Source organism: Ammodytes marinus (assembly GCF_949987685.1).
Source record: "Ammodytes marinus genome assembly, chromosome: 10".
NCBI classification, from domain to species: Eukaryota; Metazoa; Chordata; class Actinopteri; order Uranoscopiformes; family Ammodytidae; genus Ammodytes; species Ammodytes marinus.
This window is the reverse complement of record NC_137214.1, coordinates 15,698,913-15,722,000: the sequence shown is the minus strand read 5'-3', so window position 1 is coordinate 15,722,000 and position 23,088 is coordinate 15,698,913. Positions and strand designations below refer to the sequence as shown.

Here is a 23,088-nt window from a genome sequence, read left to right as displayed (position 1 = left end):
GATTGCTTTTATTGGAGATTGATTTTATTTGAAGTATATACACACAACACTGGGGATTAAAATAAACAGCCTATTATGAAAAAAAAAAACAAGTCAGACATTCCACGTCTTTAGAAATGATTAATGGCTGTTTACACCCAGGCTACGTGACTGGCTGGCTGGCTGTCGTTCACCAGTCATCAATCTGATAAAGGAAATGTCAGTGATTTCAACAGGTTACAATAAACCATTGTCCTATTCGCAAGAATTCTGTTTCCTTGATAACCAGTTAAGGTTTAGGGAAGTGGCTGATTGTTAACACTTGGAATTTCAAACTCACACAATAGTCTTTATTTAACCTTTATTTAAGCTCAGTCACATGTATTTAAGAACACACCATGGTTATTTACAGTATTTGATCATAGGCAAACTTTCTCAAGTGGAAACCGTACACCTAAGAAAGATGAAATATCCTGGCTTGAGTTAAAATGTAGTCGATAAGCAGAAGATGTATTGACACGCTCTTGGAAACTATTTTTTTCTCGGAAACCAAATGGAAAATGATTGCCTATAATGGAAAATAATCGTTAAGCTGCTGTAGTAGTAACATGTATCTGAAGAAGAACATTTAAGCACTGTCTTGATTCAAATGTTTATCTTTGTGCAAAAATGCTTGTTTTTTTACATGATGACCTATATAGACCCCCCACCACTGATCTCTATGTAGCAGTAAAATATTTCCTTTATCTCTTAAGTCCCAGGCCATCAGGAACTAAAAAGGCTTTACCAGAAATGCATTTTCAAATGAATTGTACAGCGAGTATTCAATAATCGGAGGGTAAATTACCCTATTACCATGAGTCATAGTGGATTACCAGGCAATGATGATTCATGGTTTCATCATGAATTCAAATGTGCTGAAAGAAAGTCAGTCCCTGAGGAGCGCTGCTAGAACAACATGCCCTGCCTTTTATACAGCTGCAGTAAAGTCGGGCGTGTCATAGGACGTCAGGAAATAAATTTACCACCAACCGTAGTCCAAAAAAAAACCTTAATGCTGCTTTCCTGCCGATTAGAAGTTTTCCTTGTTGAAGTAAAATTTGGTCTTCCGAGGATCCACGTCTGAGTATTTGGCACATTTCTTGTCCAATACTGTGGCCAGGACTGCGGGACCACATAAGAAAGTTCCCACCACAGACCTAAGGGCATTGGAAGGAAAAAAGAAACAAAGATGGTGATGTGTAATCTGCATAAGTGGGTTTTAAAACAGGTTTTTCGAACTATACTCGCTGCTCTGTGGGGCTATGCTTGGACACAGCATACTTTGAGTTTAACTATAAAATGTTTAACTAAAGGTAATTAGACCCTACTGTGCTAATAACCAATAAGGTCCAGCTGAGGAAGATGGGAATGTCAATCGTTTTGTAGGTATTTGCTCATAAACCAAAATATTGGACAAATCCTTTTAACCTAATAATTGCGCTAGATTAAAAAATCCATAAAGACAGTTTAAGGGAAATATGAATTACTGGACTATATTTCATGTCTATACACCAGACTGTCTTAACAAAAAAGGTTGTTGAGACAATTCAGCCAAAACAAATACTGCCAACCATGGAGAAGTCAGTCAGACTTTATCATCTGGGGAGCATGAATCTTTACAAAATATCACTGCAACCCATTGCAAAGTGAGAGAAGAATAGTGTATAATAATACAAATGTTTATTTCTGGACGAAAGAGGCCGTTCCTGAAACCACTCCACTAGCATTGCTTTAAAACAATGTAATATTTTTTTTATCTTACGTGGGGTTGTCTTTGCGGACTTGTTCGAACTCCTTGTCCCAGGCGGGTCTGCCATAGTGAGTTTTCTGTTTGAGCCCGGTGACCACATCTTTGTCCTTATCAGAGTGAACAATCACATGAGTAGCCTTTGGGAAAAAAAAAATACAACACAGCTGAATTTAAAGATGAAATTCCCCCAAAACTGTATATCTTGGATTTTTGGCCTTTGACAGCAAAGCAAAGTGAGGACTGATTCACACGCATACATGGCTTTGATCCCACTGGGTAAGGTAGAGTTTGTAGGTGAGGAAATCCCCCATTCCTCTTTCCTCCATCTCTCTCTCCAGCACCTGCAGGAGGTCGGCGAACCACTCAAAGGCGTGCGTTTCCCGACAGAGCCAATAGAAGTAGATCTGAAACCAGGAAAGAGAAAACAGATTTGAACAATGATCCTCTCACAAAAGAGTTGGCCTCGCTTACGTGACTCGTCGACTTCCGAACATGGGTGTACTTGTGACAACACATATTTCTTTATTGAAGAATGATTAACTGAAGAAACAATAACAAGTACAAGAAACGGGTTCTGTCCCTCAACAATCAAGTGGATATACAGGTTTTAATGTTTGACTGATTGGGACATAATGTCCATGTTGAGATTCATTACCTTTCTGGTGCGCAGATTAGGGTCCGAGTCTTTGAACTTGTACCAGATAGACTTGAGGATGGAGGCGAAGGGAGTGACTCCGATGCCAGCACCGACCAGCATGGCGACCTCATAGTGGAATATGTCCTCACTGGCTGTGCCAAAGGGTCCATCCACACCCATTCTGAGGAAAAACACACAGACTGTTACCAGGGCAATATAACTACGCACAACAACCGATAATACATCGATCCTGTCATCGTTTTTCCTGTTTGACACATCTAGGAGATAATCGCTATTGCTTTTAGTATTCATTCCTACTTTCTGAAGTAGTGAATGTTTTCCGAGATCCCTATTTAATTTAAAGCCATGTATACATCTGGCTTTCCACTTAACTAATCCTGCAAGATATTTACGATAAAATTGTTTCTTAAAAAAAATAAAAAAATGCGGCCCGCGGGCCGTAGTTTGGGGACCCCTGACTTAAAGGTTAAAATGATTGCATGCGGGGCGCTCCAGCGGTGTAGTGGATAGAGCACATACCATATTAGCCCTTGCAGGTCATCCCCCCTCTCTCTCTCTCTGTCTGTCTCCCCATATCAACTCTGTACTATCTAATACAGCTTGAAAAAATAATGCCAAAAATTGATCTTAAAGAAAAAAATTAAATAATTGCATGCTTGCATAATAAAACTTAAGGTGCACTACGTAACTTTGGGTGTGTCAGAGAAGTGAACATTTTCTTAAGTATATTCTCAAAACTGGAAAAAAAAAAAAAAAAAAAAAAAAAAAAACTTTCCTCACAGGAAAATTAGAACCCTGAAACACTGTTTGAAGTTAGAAAGCTACCTGAAAAGTTTGTTTCACTGCAGGGCCCACAGTTTTGTTTACAAACATATTCTTGTCTTGCGTTTGGTTCCAAGTGCCTCAAATTGTGTTTCGATTTATGGTGATAGAATTTTTATCATTCTAAGAATTTTATGTAGAGAAAATGGGCTCTGCAAATAAGTACCCCTCCCCTGAAACTGTGTAATGCACCTTTAACATTGTGGCCTGAAACAGCATAAAAACAGCTTTTCTAAAGAGGAAGAGGAGTGCTCACTTTGGTCCCTGTTCTCCCTCCGGTAGCTGCTGCATGATGCTGATTAGCTTGTCGGTCCAATCCCCGGCAGAGCGGATGTGTATGCTGAAGAAGTCCTCCTCGGGGGCAGAGGTCATGGTGAACGGGTGCCACTCCAGCTGAGAGATGGCCGGGCAGTTGAGGAAGACGTACTGGCCCACGTCCATTTTGAAACCATTCTTCTCCAGCTGCAACTCCAGCACCTTGGAGGGCCGCATAACGATCTGAAAGAAGAAGGCACACACACACACACAGTTTAAGTCACGGTTACATAAGCCTGAAGAACAACTCTGGGGAGGAATCTCCAATCCCAAACGCACCTTCCTGTATCTGACCGTCTGCATGTAACGAATGAAACGAAGCAGACGCTCACAAAGGTACAGAATCATCGGCCCGATCACCCACATCCACGTCTAAAAAAGAAGAATATAGAGAAAAGAAAATATTTAAAAAAAATTGGAAAAACTGTTACAGATGAGTGAAGAAGCCTGAAGAATTGTGAAGTATTTTAGATATGAAAGACAGTCGAACCTGAGGGAACCCCCCTGCGAACTGAGGGACGGGACACTCAGGAACCAGTCCCCACTCTGCACTGCGGTCTTTACATAAGGTGAAGTTGTGTGGTGGATCCGTCGTCGTTTGACTCCTGACAATCCGTCTGCAAATGGGAAAAAAAGGTTGGAAATCTGTCGGATATTTTGGAACACAGGTAGAACTTGATCCGCTATTGGCTCCGTTTGGGGTAATGGGAAAAGACATCCTCTTAAAAAGGATTCTCTTCAACTATGGCACGGTTCATTACCCTTTTGGCAAGTAGATTACATTTATTAAACTGAAAACAGACTCACCCTCCAACCTACATTATGTTGTTAAGAGTGCCAATGTTGAGCACCTGAAGCTCAAAAGAGGTAAGATACACTTTTGCGAGGCTCCGTTGACAAATTTAATAAGACTTGGCAACCCTGTATTGATCAAATAATAGCAAAGCAGCCCTTCTGGGTTTCTGCTGCTGTAACCAGGTTGTGGTGTGGTGTCGATAATTACTATACAATGCTACCCTGTGTTTTAATGAATACTGCATAATTGTTCCGTCTTCTGTGTCGTTTTGACTGTTGAACATACATTTTTATGACATTTTATATTCAATCTGTCCCGTTTGATAATTGAAAAAAAGGGTTTGACAAAAAACAACAATAAACAGATGATAAAAATAAATAATAATTTAAAAAAAACTGTTTGCAATGACAACAACAACTTGCCAGGAGAAGAAGCAGAGAGTTGTCCCCCTTACCCGGCTCCGTGGAAGACTAGACCAATGAAGAAGATGATGAAGAGGTGGTGGGTGTACCAGAAGACTTCAAAGTAGCTGCGTCTGATGACCTCCATGGACGAGGTGATGATGAGGATGAGAGCCAGTGTGATAATGACCCCTGTCAGGCCAGCGATGGTGGTGAAGACCAGATGGGTAGGAATCTGCTGCGGGTCCTGAGACGGAGGAAAGGGAGGGTGAGAGACTGCGGACACACAAGCTTTCTTTTGGCTAGAACAAGAGGCAGGGATGATGCTTGAGAAGAGAGATTCATGGTTACTGCTGTGTTTTGTCTGTTTCGTTTGATTCAGGTAACACTTAAAAAGGGATACTGTATTCTTTTGTGTGTGGTGTTTTTCCACCTTTATTTGTGATAGATCAGGACAGAGTTCAAATGGGGAGAGGGGGAGGACATGCAGTACACGGCCCGGGCCGGAGTAGAACCCATGTCCGCTGCGACAAGGACTTAGCCTTTATGGTACGTGCTCTACCGGTGAGCCACGCTTTTAGACATGCTAGTAGCACAGCTACTATGGTGCACCACTTTTAGTCCAGTTTGGAATGTCCCGACTGCTACTGTCATGACATTTAGTTCACACTTAATATCTCCTCGACAGTAAATAGAACTTCTGCGATCCACTGACTTTTCAGACAGTCATACTTTGTACTTCAAATATTTTGGTTCATAGCCAAATATGTTAGAAAACTAATAAACATTTGCCTCAGGCTAAGATGCTGTCATTTGTTATTGTGCCATTTAAAAAATGTACGCATGCGAACGTGTTAAACTACCATGGTAAATATTACACCTCCTGAACATCAGCGTGTTAACATAAACAGCTGCTAGAGATGGTCGTACACTTTATTTTTCCTACTTTTCCAAGTCAGCAAGTATCTACGCACATTTACTGAACAATCGTACTCCAGTGCAATTTTGTGGGGTACTTAGTTTTTGGAGTGATTCCGCTTTGTGGAGAATTTGTACTTTAAACAGAACTGTTTTATTGAGAGAAACAGCTTTGTTTCAACTCGACATATTTTGAAACCACTTAAAAATATGACATCTTGTAGCTCCACCTTTTTTTCTTAAATCATTGTGGTAGCTTCTATACAACTCCTTCCGATTTAACTTACAAGGTCTGTAACGCGGACTGGGTTCAGGTAGGTGGTGTTGTGTGTGTCCTCCAGGTTGGACAGAGCAAGACTGAGCTCATCGTAATCTCCTTGTCTGCTGTTGTTGTACCACTCCACATTCAACAAGTGGGCGATCATGTGAACAGCTGTCAACAGGACACAGAGAGGAGACACATTGTTTATTCATACTGACTACGGAAAACTGCTCTCCATTTGGGAAGAGATGCTGGAGACTTGAATACGTCTTATATGATTGATTAACAAAATAAATACAACAGCCTTGTACTTTTTTTGTATGTTGGATTTCAAATGTTCGCAGTCGGGGTATAGATTTTCTCTTAATACACCATGGGTCAATATTTAGTTTAGGCTTTTATTTGCCTTCTACTCCTATGAACATGACCCTTTTTTAACATTTTCACCCATGTGTATATTTGCCTGCTTCCGACTGCATTGTTAGGAGGAAGTATATTGGGGTGGGAAAAGCCTCTTTTTAGTTTGAAGTAATAAGAGGAGAGCAGATGAGAGTCATTCAGCTTTATGGTACAAGGTTTACGATAGTGACCGCAACATCAAGATAGACTGAAACCTTTTGTAATTTAAACTAGACTGAAACCTTTTGTAATTTAAACTAGCCATCTTCACCCTGGAGTAGGCCAAGCAGGTAAACCCTGCTCAGTTACATGTCAGACAAGTTTGCACAAAGGGGAAAAGTCATTCACCAGAGGCATGTGTTTTAGTCAGGGCAGAAATCTACAGCTCCAAACTGAAATGTTGAAGCCTTTTCTATAGCTATAACTCAAGCACGCACGCTGGGAGCATTTCAACAAAAGTGAAAGAAAAATTCATGCAACAGTTCACCTGTCATCAGACCGATCATGTACGCAACAAGCTTGTGGAAACTGATATTTTTGTCCAGCTGTTTCCTCATTGTTCTGCCGCAACACTGAGAAGATAAAGACAGAAAGGAAGAAAAGGAAGTGAACAAATGGCAAATAACAGATTTCCAAAGCCTTTATGACCTGACCTATGCCTTCCTGGAAGACATGAATTACAGTCGGATGTACAGTACAATATCACATAAGTACTATTAACAATAGGTCAACACTAACTATAAAAATACTACAATAACACAGTCCAATTCTTGGTAAATAATTAGATAGCCTAGTGAGAATCAGCCATTTGCATTGCATACTTTAAAAAGGAGAAAACTAAGAGGGAAAAAAAACTAAAGCAAAGATAAATAACATTAAATGCTATGTTTACTACAGCATTCAGGCTACTTTGAATGGCATGCATGAAACTAATTGCACCTAGCCCTGTCCTGGTATCGGTCAACTTGTTCACACCACGATCTTACCACGAAGGAGCCTCGGACCAGAGACAGAAGGTTCCTGCACACCGGGAGGAGGATCAGCAGACAGTTGAAGTTGAGTACGGCTGCAGGAGCTCTGGCCCAGGCCAAAGCGGACTGTGAGAAACAAACAATATTCATACCAATTCGTAATCATATGTCTGTGACGTGACTAAACATGATAGTGATCAAACTAGCATCCTCCTGACGTCTGCAGGCTACTCTCCACTCACCCCTAGAAGATGACGCGTGTAGAAAAACTGATCCCCCAGATCGTAGAAGAAATAAAACCAGACAAATAGGAAGATGTTGATGCCCATCCAGACGACCTGCGGAACATAGCCAAGATCAGATGTGAGTCACCAATTCAGCTTGTAGAAGTTTGAACTCTGACATGTATGTTTTTTGCGCTCCAAAGCTGAGTGTAACTTCTCGCTCCCAACGCTAGTTTCTATTATATTTGAAAAATGACTTAACTGAAATTGGGAAAAAGTGTTAATATGGAAAAACTCACCATTATGAAGGCTGTAAGCCCATTGTTGATAATCCAGTTCCCCATGCTGATTACGTTACCTCAACACGCAGCACCTGCCCTGCATATTCAGCCTGCCCGGACGTTTACATCTTATACCCTCGTGTACCGGCGGACTCCTCCCACCCGCGTAGGGGCAAAGGTGATGATAATCAAGGAATCAAAGCGCGCAAACAAGTGGCTGCGTCGTGCCATAAAGGAGAAAGGTTTCCCTCGAAGAGCTGCGTAACCGCATTCCTCTCCTCAGGTAGGAGAACACGGGTATGGAGGGAAGGAATGAGGATGTAGTGCAGTAACAACATCCAGGAAGTTTTACTGTTACACAATGAGTTCACTGAGGAAAATACATGTCATTGTTTGAGTTAGGCAAGGCAAGGCAAGTTGTGCCACCCCTTGTTTTTAGAAAACCGTGGAAGAAATTGGAAATGTGACCACATATTTAAGAAGAGCCATCCATTTGACCCATCCTGTAAAGAAGGGAGACAAGGAATAATATGCACATTTAAGCTAAAAAAAAACTGTGTTTTGCCTTTCAAAGTAAAATTTCCATGATCAAGGTTTTTTGATTATTGTGTCTGAACAATTATAGACCAGTTTGAAAACATTAGACACATGTTTTAGTGCTTTAGTATGCTACACTTTGATTCTAGTTAGCACGATGTCAGCCCTAAACTGCTGCATCATGCTTATTATCAACATTTCTGGGGTTGGGGTGATTTGTCCCAAAGGGCCTAGGTGAGTTATAAGTAAGTAAGTAAAATGTATTTATAAAAGCACATTTATGACAGTTTGCACTGTCCAACGTGCTGTACATAATGCATTCAGTAGGTAAACAATGAAGGTAAAATAACAATAAACTAAATAAAAGACATAAAGCCCAGCCATCCACATATAAACAAAGATAGTAGTGCAGAGGTAGTTAATGGGGAGGAAAATCCAGGGTGTACATATGGGGTTTGAGCCTTGATTTAAAGGCAGAAATGGAGGGGGAATCACGTCAGGTGGCAGTTGGTTCCACAAGCACGGAGCAACTAGTGCGAAGTACACTTCTAAAAGTGGTGCCAGTGGCATGGCTGTATACGCTGGTCACCAAAAAGAAAGTGATCGTCTACAGTAGCTCAGAAGATACTGACATCTCCATTCCACTTAACGATATCACTGATGAGAGTTCAGATGGCCAGAAAGATGATGATGGTGACTTTGTCATTGTGAGCTTTGCAGGCAAAACCACCTAGATCTGCTAGGCCTTGTTTAAGAAAATTGACCTTCAATCTTTGTAAAATATTTACTTTAAATAAACCTTAAATAAGTAATTGTCTTATGGATTTGTCTTGCATTACAGTTTATGAGATATATATCAATGGCACAATTTACCCCATGGTATTCTCTCTTGTGGCACAACTTACACCACACCGGGGGCAGGTTGTGCCACAAGACAACTTTTTTTTCCCGAAAGCTGTATTTCTTAAACAGTTTATTCCAGATCCAAAGTTTTTATTGCCAGGGATGCACAACATCCTGAAATACATGTACATATTTGAGTTGGAGACTTTACTGTCAAGGCCTCACTTTAAAATCACTTTGAGTAAAAAGTGGCACAACTTAGGCCACTCTCCCCTATGTAGACATTGCATTATTTTATTTAAGTTTCAAGTAAAACAGTAGTAGTCAAGGCACTGAACGAACAAACAAGACACAAACAATAAATCATTTGCAAACTTTGAAGCACCTCAATAAAGTAGAAGCCCTATAGGTGGTCAGTCTGTAAACAGCTGATATTCCCAAAAGGAAATCCTGTTTTTATTATACTTCCAATCAAGGCACCCAGACAGTGAACAGGCATTCATAGCAACAGGTTTATGCAGTTTGGTATGAGGAAGATTAATTCTTTTTCTTGCCCTCCTGCTTTGTCTTATATATTTTTTTAAGTCTGTTTAGTGCAGAATGAAAAAGTGTGCAAAGCAAATGGGGCGTTCATGGTCCGAAAAACATAGAGGAACTAAAGTGGAGGTGTCCAGTTCAGTCTTTTGGCACGTTGCCCCGCACACCTGGCTTGATCCTGTACGCAACACACTGCTGCTCTCTGAAGGCCGCCATTGTGTATCGCTGCATATCTCGATGCGTTGCATTCTTTTTGCACACTGGGGGCTTTTTGGTTCCCAAAGTGTGCGTAATCATCCCCGATAAAGACGTCAGGAGTTAACCTGAATCCCTCTCAGGACCATGAATGAATAAAGTTTTGGGCACTTAAGAGATAAAGGCAAATGTTCGTTCTCTAAAAGGAACCCTTGTTAACCTTAAAAAACGAAATGGTTCTGATTACTCATAGTCTGGTTCAGTAGTGCACCATGCAGCCCCATCTGGGATGCGTTTCTTCATTAGATGAACTTCACTCTGATAATTGAATTCCCCACAAACCAACCCCTCTCAGACAGCTTGCATATTTTCATCGACAATATCTGTCTCCCGCTCTGTGCTGAGGTCCGGGCGGGGCTCTGAGTTTCGGGGGTCCAGCAGCCCCAGCGGCTCCTCCAGCCCCAGCACCATGGTGCCTTCGGTGGAGTAGGAGTTGGGCTTTCGACCCCTCACTCCCCCCCTTCCCTTACGGCAGCAGATGCATCTCAGGCCGTCGTGGATGTTGTACTTGAAGAGGCGTCTGCAGGGGTGGCAGAACTGATAGAAGAGCAGCATGAAGAGCACGGCCAGGCTGTAGCCCACCAGCAGCTGGACGCACAGCAGCGGCGCACACACGTACTCGTAGAAGTCCGACTTGAAGAAGTACCAGAGCACGATGAGGAGGAAGTTCTCCACAAAGCGTGCGCAGTAGTACATGGCCAGGCGGCCCCAGCCCTGCTTACGATCAATCAGCTCCTTGTGGGTGAAGTCCAGCTGCACCGCCGACCAGCAGAAGACGTTGATGCAGGCGTAGAGCAACGTGAACATAGACAGCACCACCGTGGTGCCCACTTTGGAGAAGTTTTTCTCCACATCGTCGGTGAGCGAGCCTTTCCTGGCCCAGAACTCGCCCCACGGGAGCAGGAAGAAGAAGAGCAGGTTAGCCACGCCCACCAGGATCACCCAGTATGTGAGCGCTGTGCTGAAGAGGACCAGGGAGGCGATCCTGGTGGCGATCTCCAACCCTCTCCACATGATCATGCACAGGTAGGCCGCAGGGCGCAACTTCACCTTGTAGTCGTCGTACCTGATCTCAATAGCCAGAACGCTGCACACGACAGCCCCGAATATGATGGAGATCAGAGTGATGATCATCAGAGCCACTGTGCAAACAAACATAGGTGATAAGTTACACTTCACAAAAATATCAACATCACATCACTACACCATTCAAAAAATTGTCCAGTAAGTGTCAGGTCAAGTCCGTTTTTTAAATATAGCCCAAATTTCAAGGGGCCTTTAAAATCTATGCATACAACCCCTTCATGTCCTCATACCCTTGATTCGGTTGAGTAAACACTCCCCCCAAGAACAACAGTATGACAATCAAATAGATTGTAATAATATATGAGGAAAGGAACTGGGAACCTCAAACTTCGTATGAATCAAATGATCAAATGTTAAACTATGGTGAGGGAAAAAGATATCATTTCAAGCACTGACATGAAACAAACTCTACTTTGACGGCTCTATGGGATTGAAGGCAATGTGTCACAGTCTTAAGGAGCTGCCATGGTTTTAAACCTTTTTCTAAAAATACAAATCGGGTTGAAACGTTTTTTTAAGCAGTCATTTTGATGGTAGAAAGTTTAACAGTATAATGAACCCTGAACACCTCCCGATCGTTCTTACATCTTGTAGGAAGCAAGTATTTCTCCTGGATGGTGGCGTACAGCTGGAGCGTCAGTTGAGGCGTGGAGCCCAGAAAAGCCTGGATGACCGCCGTGCGCTTGAAGGCGTTCCTGTGCGTGGCCAGGGTGCGCTCCGACTGGCTGATTTCCCACTCCATGGGCGCCCCCTGTGCTCTCTTCAGATTGATCTTCCTAGTGATGGTGACGTAAGGCTCGTCCCTCTTACCCGCACTGTAGTAGACCATCAGAGCCTCGATGCACCTGAGGACCAGACAGAAGAGTGATGCAGGTTGTTGGAGTACTGTTTTCACACCAACAGAGGGCGGTGCAATGTTACCTTTAAGTTACCACAATGGGACGTTGCAATGTCTTGTGTTTCAAAGTCAAAATATAAATCATCATAGCAGGAATATCTAAAGGGCAACAAAGGGTTAAAATAAATAAAACATTTATATAATTAAGTTTCAATAGGTCAGCAATTTGCCATGGCAACCTGTCTTCAATCTAAGAACTTCAAATGAGATATTCAAGTACTTTTCCTGGGCTCTACACAACATTGATCTCAGAAATGTAAAATCTAATAAGCAGTCCTTTATGACCCATATTTTTGTTCCAAGGTAACACATGCAAAATGCTGAGAATCCGTCAGATGGCAGTCAGTAGACAGAAGGCATAGTTCCCTGAGCCCTGAATGTCCACACTGAAATCCCTTTGGGTGTGGTTCTCTTAACGTCTGCAAGGTAAATGCGCCCTGTGTTCAGTCACAATGTGCTTTTCACTGCTTTGACTTGTTGTGTTGGTTTCGTGCAAACTGCTGACATTTTCAATAAAGTTAGGGTTAACCCTAACCCTTAAACGTATACAAATGTTAATGACAGATTTGGGTTTCTACATTTTCAAAAGTGGTCTGACTGGTTGAGGCTCAAATGGCACAAAAGTTATTTAAATAATTGAGAAAAGAAACCTGCAATACGGAAACTACCTAAACTGGAAGTGCAAGGTTTCCACTTTCCAACAGCAAAATGTCAGCATTACACTACGGGACGAAGAATACTTGTAAAATGACCTAACAAACAGTGCTTCCACATCTGCGCTCAGCACACTAACCCCCAGCCCTTGTTGCTGGAATGTTTTCTTCTACTCCAAACTCTTCCAACTTTGGACATAAGAATCACAGCTGGCTCCGGAATCCCACATGAACCGCCTCGACTATGTTCCGCCCTGACACTCCAGAGTCTGGGCAGTCTCTTGAGTCAGGGCAGTCTGACGTTTTTTTCAGAAACCGTTGCTTCAGCTGCTATTAGCGGGGAATCTGTACCTGCCTCTTCCTTCCAGTGCAGATAGGGGCACAGTGCCAAGCTTCCGCGTCTACCAGTCCCTGAACTGAGTTTGACCCTGACGCTAGAGGCAGGCGGAAGGAATATCTTGTCTCGCCCTCTTATTTCTACAACCCGTAAACATTTACAGTACATTCACTCCCTCAGACCAGAAGCAGATGAGAGTCATTCAGCTTTATGGTACAAGGTTTACGATAGTGGCAGCAAAGGCACAAAAACCTGAATTACATCATTTCCATGTAAATCTGGCAGCACAACGGGCTGAGGATGCAGTATAAAGGTATTGAACATGAGCCAGTGTGCACTTAGGACTCTAGGACTATAAAGCAACCGAGAGGCAGACTGGATTTCACTTAGGGAAGGGGGGAAAAAATGCATTACAGATGAATGCATTAGCAGACAGAATCAATGAACCCACTTCCATGGATTCATAAAAAAAGGAAACACGCAGGCCCCGGCTGTGTTTGCAATCTATACACAGCAGTATGCTGTGACAAATACCACATGGTCGAAGAGGAATGGCCTTAGGAAGAAGTCAATAGTGTCCCCTGACAGTTCACATGCTGATATTGTCTGAGAGCAGCAGAGCATTCAGGGAATTCTTTAAATAGCTCTAAGGCAAGACCATCTTGTTTTGGTTGCATGGGGTTACCCCTTCAGACATATGAGGCGCTTTTCCACCGCATGGTACCAGCTCGACTCGACTCGACTCAACTCGCATTTTTGGCTTTTCCACCGCAATTTCATGGTACCTGGTACCACGTAGCGGCTGCTTTTTTGGTATCGCCTCGCTCTAGGTTCCAAGCGAGCTGAGCCGATGCTAAAAGCAGACCTGCAAACTCATAGGAGGTGAAAAAGGTGACAAACACCCGTCCCTTCTAGGGGGGTCGGGTGTTTTTCGCTGTCCAAACGATTGGCTATTGTTAAATATCATTCACACAACCAGAGTTCTCCACTATTGCCTCCAATGTCCAGCTGGGTGAAAATAATAGCCAGCTGAGATCCTGACCCTCCTAGGGGGGTCCGGGGGTATGCCCCCCCGGGAGATTTTTTAAAAACTTTTTAAAGTGAAATGCATGAATCTGGTGCACTTTGAGAGGGAAATTAAGAGGCTAAATCTGAGGAATTTTGTGTGAACAAATAATTTGGAGACACTGGGTCGGATGAATTAGAAGCTTCTTGGATTTTCCATTAAAATGTTCATTTAAAATAAAATATTATGCAGGGTCCTCTGGGTTGGGCTTGGTGCTCTTTTTCTTTTATGGGACATATTTCTCTGTAATATAATGAATGCATTTAAATGCAGTGAGAGGAATGAAGCAGAAGAACTCTGTTGTCCAGCTATCTTTTTTTCCACAGATGAGGCTGAAATAGGTTATACAGTGCATGGGCATCTGAGCCCCATTTCCAAATGTTTTTAAATAAACTCAATACACACTGGACGTGAACGTGACGTGATCAGTTAAACTTGGATTACCTCCCAGATGAACTGATTAAATTATTGGGCTATTAACTAGGCTATCTAGATCAAAACATTGTATTATTATTTTTGTATGATATAATAATATGATGTTAATATCAAACACACAAACTAAAAAATAAAAATAAATTGGGGGGGCGGGGTGGGGCTGTCGGTCGGCTCTGATTGTGAGCGCACTGCAGACACTTCATTTCTGCAATGTGCGCTCATTAAACTGTCAGCTTCACTTAAGAGTCCTGTGTGGGTCAACAGTGCAGTGCAAACTATGCAGCATAAAGTTATAACATTCGTCTACGACCGTGATGTTAAATCACCTTCACACAAAGTCTCCGCCCCAGCAAAGCACGGTGAAAATCACCGGGACCCGGGAGACCCAGTGAGCGAGTGAGACGCCGCTCAGAAAAAACTCTGTGGTTTGATGGATGAAATCAGTCGGGGATATCCTGCCCGTTAACTTTGTCTACGGGAACGGCTTCCGCGATCTTTTTCTATGGCCGTGTCTGAACTGCCATACTAACGTCCTACTCATACTCATTTTGACTTCAATTTGAGTATGTGACGGTTGGGTATGCGAGTTTGGGTATGTGAGAAATTCCCGGATGAGTACTAACTTCCGGGAAGATTTTGGGTATGAATCGATCGTATACTTTTCCTACTCAACCGCCCCACAATGCACTGGGTCAATTCTACCCGCCCAGGAAAATGAAATATTTTCGAGCAAGTTGCTAGGCAACAACATTGTTTGGGGTTCCGCGATCTGACAACTGTACGTGCAGTCATTCATACACTCTTACAATAGATAAGAGATGAAGATAAATATCTAACAACATTAGAGTCACTAAGTGAAATGAGTGTTGTGAGTCTTATAGTTGAGAGAGATCAGAACAGATCGCTGTCCCACACACCGCGGCTCGTCCAGCTCAACTCACAGACAGCTGAGTGCTGATGAGCCGGACAGAGAGCGTCGGAGGGATCCTCCGCCTCAAAACATCATTATTATAAAACAAGAGGTCTAAAACACAGATGATGAACACAGGACTGTAAAAATCTAGTTCAATATCTAACCTGTAGAGGGCGGTTATAAGCTTAACAGTGTCTAAACTGCCTGAATCTTATAAGAAGAAGAAGAAATTCTTCATTGCTTGAGTATACTTCAACTGAGAACGTTTTAGACGCAGCTCGCATACACAATCGATCTTTGAGTAGAGAGTATGCAGTATATAGATGGTGAGTATGTAGGATGTAGGACGCTAGTATGGCAGTTCAGACACGGCCTATGTCTCGAGTCTAACAGAGAGCCATGTCGGCAAACTGGCAGCGCGACTAAATAAAGGGACTGTAGGCTACAGTGAGCTGCGTCCCTCCGTATAGTTTCTGTTTCAGTAGGCTGTTACATTAACCTCTGAAGCATTGACAGTGTTTAATCAAAGCCTCTAATTTTTTATTATCAAAAGGGTTTTGATTGAGACTTTTAGCCAATTCTAAAGTCTGAACACACAGCGGCAGCAGTGATGCTTGTGCCCGATCTTAACGCTGATTGGACAATACTCATGACGTCTACCAAAGATGTTTTATTGCCAAGATAACGATATTCCCTTGTCTCACACTACGGTAACTCGCCCACACAGTCCAGTCTGGGAAGCGCTGGCTGACTTCTCTGGCAGCTGCCGCTACCCCCCCCCCCCCCCCCTCCCAAAAACAAAAACTCTTCGGATCTATACGATTCACGTGGGTCATATATTTTGATTCTAAACGGCGATTTTTGCCGAAAAGCGACGAGTTTGCAGGTATGTAAAAGGTGACGTCGGCAGACGGCCGGCCACTGATTGGCCAGAGACTATTGTCTGGCCAATCAGTGGCCAGAGACTACCGGCTTCATTCTGTTGTTTATTCTCCCCAACTCTCCGGGACTTTTGAGTGTATTTACGCCGCGTGCAGCCTTCTCTGGCTCTCTTTCATTTGATTTGCATCACAGATCTGAATTTATTTTCCATATATTCGCTAAGCTCACCCAGTGTTGGTTGTTGGGGAAGTTACTTATCATACGAGAGGAGACATGTAGGGCAGCTAGCAGCTAGGCTAATAGTAGCCAGCTGGGACAGACATGATAGCGAGCGATTACATTACAAGCCTCGGACTGAACTGATTACCTCAATAAAATATTCAGGCTGAGACACGGCTTGCATTTGAAAACACGTATCCTAAAACAAGCACTAAACAGTCAACTTTATCATGCCCGTGTTTACGTGGATGTACGTGACGCATCCCTACAGCTGACTGTGTGGCAGAGTCACACATCGGGACAACAACCATCCCTTTTAATGGCCCGTAGCAATATTCTTCTACTTCTTTTAGCAAACAGATACAAGGGGGGGTATTTCTTAAAAAAAATTCATCCGTGTTTTTGGCGGTTGGTTCAGTTAATAGTGCAACAACTGCTCGCAATTTCTGCTCTGCTACTTTGCTCCGGAGTAGGCTTTCAGCCCCTTACGACGACCCCGCCCACGTTCAGCAGGTACTATTTGCGGTGGAAAACGACCCGTGCTGCTACCAAACCAAGTTGAGTCGAGTCGAGTTGAGTCGAGTCGAGCTACATTTGCGGTGGAAAAGCGCCAAGAGCAAGACGCTCTGCATGCTCAGACTGGTCCAAGCTGACAGGAGTATTATGTCATTCCTGTCCCTTCTTAGAGAACAGGATCCAATATTTGAGGAGACAAGTCTAGACAAGGTGCACAATGTAGCAGACAACTCAACCCTTAAAGTTTGCACAATGTGTGGATACTGGAGTCTACTTTTTCCTGTTAGACACCAAAACAATGAAACATATGCATCGTATGGAGTTGTATGTAAAAAAAAACAACAACTAAAAAAAAAACATGTGATTTGTAATCAGTATTTGCACAACCACAAGATCATCAATTACACCATCCTGAGTCACACAGGAAACCTCCCATTCGAGCCAAGCTGCAGCAGAGGTGATTTGTTTACAGAAGCACAGCGTGGTTAAGATCTTGAAATAAAACACAGGACTAGTGCAGGACAGAACCATATGATATGTTGTGTTACAACTGTCCTTGAAGCTTACATTAGAGCTGCGGTAATAGGATCCCTTATACATCCTGGTCGCCATGTGTGATGTGATGTTGAGAGCTGTTTTAAAAGCAAAACATTCCATACCAGCTGCTTTTGGTTTTAGCAGCTCACTCTTTTTAACAGAAAAATCCAGGAAAGCTATTAATGTCGGTTTGGAGTCATCAAGACTGAAGTATATCTTTTAAATGATTATCGGAAGCTTTCTCAGGAAAAAATGTTTTATTCAATCTGCATGTTAAAGGTCACATATTATGCTAAATGCACTTTTTAAATGTGTTCTAACATATCTATGGGTCCAAGGTGTGCATAGAGACTGCCAAAATATTTAAAAAATAACAATCTCTCCTTTTCTCACTCTCCCCCTTTCTGAAACCCCCACCCCTCCCCCCAATATACTCCAGTCAGAATTCTCCCCTTTTCTGACCTCAAAAACTGGAAAGCCAGAAGCTTCCACTGTGCAGCCCACACCCCTATTTCTTATTGGTCCACGGCCCTGACAGACAGAGGGCGAGGCGTATCTGGCTTCGCTTCCGGACAGGGGGCGGGGGGAGCTCAAAGATTGTATATTTACGAGGGGAGCTGCAGCTCTTTTTAAAAAATAGGCCATTGTGAGATTAGCTGAACATCAGCATAGTACAATAAATTATCTGAAAGTTTTTTTCAGCAAACAATTAAAGAAAAACGTATTAGGGACCACTAAGACCATATAATATGGTGTATAATAGAACCGAAAAGTGTATAATATGGGAGCTTTAATGAATGTTCGAATGCTGACGCCAGGATCTGTTTCAAGGCTTCACTGTGCCTGAGCAGCTTTGTTTGCCGTGTCCAGGGCAGCGATTTTTGACATCACTCGAGTCAATTCATCGGACTTTGCACAGCTCCCTCCCTGGAGCAACAAAAGGCTTCATCCAATTTTTTTTTGTTCTCACCAAGAGCTGTAAACACTCAAACAGGGTTCCCCTTACACAAATTATAACAGCAAATGATGCAAGGTTTTGGAGGCCGATAATGATATAAATATGTGAGTAGAAAAAGAACGGGTAATATATTAAGTCGTTTAAATAAAAACATTAACACATAATATACACCAACAATCCTTATACAGATCCCTTGTATTTTTCAAAGAACCATCACAACGATACATTATAAGCAGATTTGTTTAAAGTCTTCAAATCTATTTGTCGGGGCTCTCCGATAGACACACAGTGACCCTGTTTCACAAAGCTTATATCGTCTGATTTGTCGGTCTAAATCTGCTATTAATCAGGATAATAAGAACACAGTGTCCAGGTCAATGTGTCAAACATCACTGACATGGAAAACTACAGGCAAATTGAACATTTATTCTTGCTTTCTGTAGTCTGACTCAAAGTTTTGCCTGGGTAACAGTCAACTTAAGATCAAAATAGACCCTGGAGCTGCAGGTGGTCTTTGATGTGTGCGACTTTATCTCCCTTGTGTTTATAGATAATTATGGCCCTGTGCTCGACCTTGTTCCAATTGACTGTGGGAACTGAAAATCTGCATGGAGCACCGGCCGCATCATTAGAAAGGCCAGGCCTCCCGTTAAATACTCTTTTCATTGTAATGATTTGTGAGGCAGTTTGCGCCGCAAATGGCATTCATCGCAGCCGGTATCGCAGGAACCATGTGAGTCAGTCTAGTGTGGTCTGAAAAAAGTTTTATCTGCTACAATGCACAAGAATGGGATCAAATCAAGCATCAAAGATCTCTAGGAGAGTAAGCGTAGCTGGCCACAGAAGTGCCTCTTTCTCGGTCCACAATGTTAATCTTTCTGAATGGCATAGCAAAGGGATTTCCTACATATCTTTGTCTAACAACAAACAGTTTTGAGATATATTGAACTTGTTATAGTTTAGGCTTCACCAAAAAGCTGTAATGAATATACCCTATAGCTAGGCACAGAGCTGAAAAGAAGGGTGAATGTATTTCCTTATAGAAGCGACACACCCTTCCACTGTTATTGTATTGTACAATGCAGTGCAGCACCATAAGGCTCACTTTACACATCAAGGTTCAAACAAGGACAGAGAGGAGGAGAGAGAGTTTCAAGTGTAGATTTGAATTCCAGAGAACTTGTTCCAACCTGTCATACTTGCTTTTTCCACAACTTTGATTTCCAAGAATAAACCAAGTGGTATTATTTACAGGAGCCTTTTCTGGAAAACCCTCCCTTTGAGACCACACACTCCCCCTGCATACAGCTGAGCAGTGTACACAACGCAACTGTGAAGGACGTGTCTGCAGAGTCGTTCAACAGACTGATGTGTGGGGAAACTTGTAAGACGTCCCCTGCTGATGGGCCAGCCAGCCTGACTATACATCTGAATAAACACACTGTCCATGCAAACAGCCCCCTGCGGTTTCTCTGGTCAGCCTGCCCCTCCCATGTTTACAATATCAATGTATGCATATTGAACTGTCTGCCTCTCTGCCTGCCTCTCCTCTAACCCCACTGTAATGTAATTTAGACGTCTCCCCCACTGTGGAGCAAATGTGTCTTAAATATGTGATGATTTTAAGGAACCGATGTCAGTCTTAGCAAGATACACTCGTGTATATGGCCACTAGTGACCCCTCCGGAGGAACCCTTGCTATTTTGAAATAAACCTTTTGCTTTTAACACTGTATCATGTGCTTTTTATCACGACACTGATTTCAAAGAGGTGGTTCAAACGTGATCCAGAGGACATGACCTAACGATCTAGGAAAACTTCAAATTAAAAGCAGCTCAGGCCAGGGCTCCTTGCACTTGAAGTCTATTCAACACTTTAGCAATGTGGAAGGTTATGTTCAGTCATCCTTCCTGTTCTTCACACCTCCCATCTGTTGTGTGATTCTTCTGCAAATCAGCTCAATCTGCAAATCTCATTCTGGTCCCTTTCGACCAGTCATCAAGATGTTGCAACAACACTAGTTGGTACGTGGTTAGTACAATTTTGTTAAAGAACTGCAACCCATTGATGCTGACTAAATGCTGTATTAAGTCATTAGGGCTTTAAATAGAAGTATTTTCATCATCAATTATTCTATAGAAAGGTCTGAGCTTAGCAGAGCTTAAAGTGACCCCTTCAATATATTGTTGAATAAAATACCCCAAATATTCAATTTACAAAAATAATCAAATAAAAGTATAAACTTCTCATTGGAGACTGGGGTAATTTATTGTTTTCTATACATATATTCTATAATTGCTAATCAACGTTTGGTCAACCAACTAATCGATTACTGGTCATAGGCCTATTTATAGGATCAGCATTGAAAAAATAATTACAACTATTTCTGTATTGGAATTGGTAGTTTGGGATGATATAACTCTGGCTATAAACTTAACATAAAATGTTTTTTTTTTGCTTATCTACCACTGGCTGGATAAACACCTTGGTTAAGTAGCCCACCTAAAACACCATGTAGGCCTAAGTGTGTTTGTTTTAACTTGTTGTGATTTGTCCTGTTGCCCCAGCTGGCCCTCCCTTCACCTACCTGATGACTGGGCCCAGCAGCAGCAGGTGGAGGAAGAGCACCAGAGGCCTGTCCCGACCCAGGTCTCTGTGGATGAACGTGAGCGTGAGCTGGATGAGCACGGCGGGCAGCAGCATGAAGGCGATGGTGAAGCCCATCCAGATGCTGTCGGCGGACTTGTGGTACATGCTGCAGAGCACAGCGGCGGTGATGAACTCTGCGCAGTAGAGCACTGTGGCCAGCACTACGCTGAGCGGCGGCTTCACACGGCTCAGTTTGACCTGCAGCACGGTACGCTCGTCCGTGGGGAACTCCAGCGGGTCCATATTAGAGATCTCCCTCTCCCGCACGGATAACTCTAACATGGCAGTATGAGGTTTGATCTGTGCGCCACGTAAGAGAGAAACGCTGTTACAGGAGGCAGACGCTGAACGGCTCCAACCGGACTCGTCTCGCCGCAACGTGCTCAACAAACACTGCTTGTTAGTAATCCCTTTCCCAACTTCAGCGCCGAGTCAATCATCGCTACTGTCAAGTTTCATTCAACTTGAGAACACGGCTGTGTGCTCCACTAACTTACCCCCCAGTGCTTTTGGTTTGGCCGTCGTAGGCTACATGGCTTTACCACCTACATTATTCCCTAGGAAAACACGTCTCTCTCTGTCCGCAGTGAGCTCAGCGCTGTGACTGCACCTTAGGGTGTAGTTCAGAATGGACATGCCGTCTACTCATAACATAAACTCGGCGACACAAGGAAAAGTTTCGATATAAGTGTCTCTCGTTGTTTAACACATCCCGAAGCGTCTATGAAAGCGTGGATAGCTCCGTGTCGGCACACAGCTGGCAGTTTGAGCTTTCAGTCTATTGTTTTTGTTGATGCTCTGACAACACTGCTGCGGGAAGTCGACCCGAACCACACGGGTGACCGGGTAATACCGGAAATGACGGGCCTTCAAAGTAAGATATATTAGAGATGAGGTAAGATCATAATATAGGACTTTACTCATCAAGGAAGACATTTCTGTGCTATGAATTACAGTAGGCTAAACAAACAAACTTAAATAAACGGGAATAAAAACAAAAACAAAATGCACAAACAACACAGGTTTTGTAGCGTTTGTAGCCTACGCCACTGGCAAGTAGCAATTTAAAAAATAGAATAGGCTATGTTAATAGAAATCATAGCCTATAAATATTATTTACTTTAATAATTTTAGTGAAGTAAAATATACACAGTTACATTACTGAATAACAATATTAAGTAAACATTGTAATAATAGTGCAACGTTCAAATGTGGTTGTTGTAGGCCATTTTAAAATATAGGCTAAGCAATAATAAACTGTAAAGAGAAGGGAATGTACTGTTTTACAAACAATTTAAAAACAACAACCTAGGAAACAGTGTGGATCAAAATGATACAACACTTAAAGGTCACATATTATGCTAAATGCACTTTTTAAATGTGTTCTAACATATCCATGGGTCCACGGTGTGCCTAGAGACTGCCAAAATATATAAAAAAATAACTATCTCTCCTTTTCTCACTCTCCCCCTTTCTGAAACCCCCCCCCCCTCCCCCCCCAATATACTCCAGTCAGAATTCTCCTCGTTTCTGACCTCAAAAACTGGAAAGCCAGAAGCTTCCACTGTGCAGCCCACACCCCTATTCAGGGACGTTGGAACTACTTTCTTAGGGGGGGTGCTGTAAATTGGTCGAGGTGCAGACAAAGCAGTTGGCTACTGGTAAAATTAGCAATCTATAACCATGATAAAATAGCCTATTTATATCTAAAATAATTTGATTAGAATTAAGCTATTAAAACTAACTATAAAAGAAAATAACATTTATGAATTTTCCAAAGTATCTTTATAGCCTTTTTTTTCTTATCTTGAATTTGAAGGACGTAGGTTTTGATTAAACATAGGGTTGTGACAATTTATAAGTGGGTGTCTGGGGGTACTACCCCAGAATTTTTTGAGCATTAAATGCTTAATTTCCTGCATTCTGGTGAATTTTTATTCACCAATTTG

At 42.5% G+C, this 23,088-nt stretch overlaps 2 protein-coding genes across 2 annotated transcripts; both read right to left on the bottom strand.

Moving 5' to 3' along the window:
- Nucleotides 1-10: 10 nt before the first annotated feature.
- nox1 (NADPH oxidase 1) lies at nucleotides 11-8,063 on the bottom strand. Its single transcript, XM_080035235.1, has 13 exons — nucleotides 7,837-8,063; nucleotides 7,556-7,651; nucleotides 7,329-7,439; nucleotides 6,830-6,914; nucleotides 5,969-6,114; nucleotides 4,817-5,010; nucleotides 4,057-4,183; nucleotides 3,846-3,938; nucleotides 3,508-3,749; nucleotides 2,427-2,589; nucleotides 2,029-2,175; nucleotides 1,784-1,908; nucleotides 11-1,178 (listed from the first exon to the last, which is right to left on the bottom strand). The coding sequence occupies exons 1-13, from the start codon at nucleotides 7,879-7,881 to the stop codon at nucleotides 1,052-1,054; spliced, it is 1,701 nt and encodes a 566-aa protein (XP_079891361.1). The 5' UTR covers nucleotides 7,882-8,063; the 3' UTR covers nucleotides 11-1,051.
- A 1,299-nt stretch (nucleotides 8,064-9,362) lies between these two features.
- xkrx (XK related X-linked) lies at nucleotides 9,363-21,929 on the bottom strand. Its single transcript, XM_080035303.1, has 3 exons — nucleotides 21,078-21,929; nucleotides 11,662-11,921; nucleotides 9,363-11,132 (listed from the first exon to the last, which is right to left on the bottom strand). The coding sequence occupies exons 1-3, from the start codon at nucleotides 21,419-21,421 to the stop codon at nucleotides 10,282-10,284; spliced, it is 1,455 nt and encodes a 484-aa protein (XP_079891429.1). The 5' UTR covers nucleotides 21,422-21,929; the 3' UTR covers nucleotides 9,363-10,281.
- Nucleotides 21,930-23,088: the final 1,159 nt, after the last annotated feature.

Bases quoted from the DNA above. Each gene is read 5' to 3' on its own strand.
- nox1 (XM_080035235.1), bottom strand. From the start codon at position 7,881: ATGGGGAACTGGATTATCAACAATGGGCTTACAGCCTTCATAATG. The intron at 3,750-3,845 runs GTGCGTTTGGGA...TTCTTCTTTCAG, and splicing joins AGACGGTCAGATACAGGAAG to ATCGTTATGCGGCCCTCCAA. The intron at 2,590-3,507 runs GTGAGCACTCCT...GTTTTTCCTCAG, and splicing joins GAGGGAGAACAGGGACCAAA to AATGGGTGTGGATGGACCCT.
- xkrx (XM_080035303.1), bottom strand. From the start codon at position 21,421: ATGTTAGAGTTATCCGTGCGGGAGAGGGAGATCTCTAATATGGACCCG. The intron at 11,922-21,077 runs GTAGGTGAAGGG...TCTGGTCCTCAG, and splicing joins CTGCTGGGCCCAGTCATCAG to GTGCATCGAGGCTCTGATGG. The intron at 11,133-11,661 runs GTAAGAACGATC...TTGTTTGCACAG, and splicing joins ATACTTGCTTCCTACAAGAT to TGGCTCTGATGATCATCACT.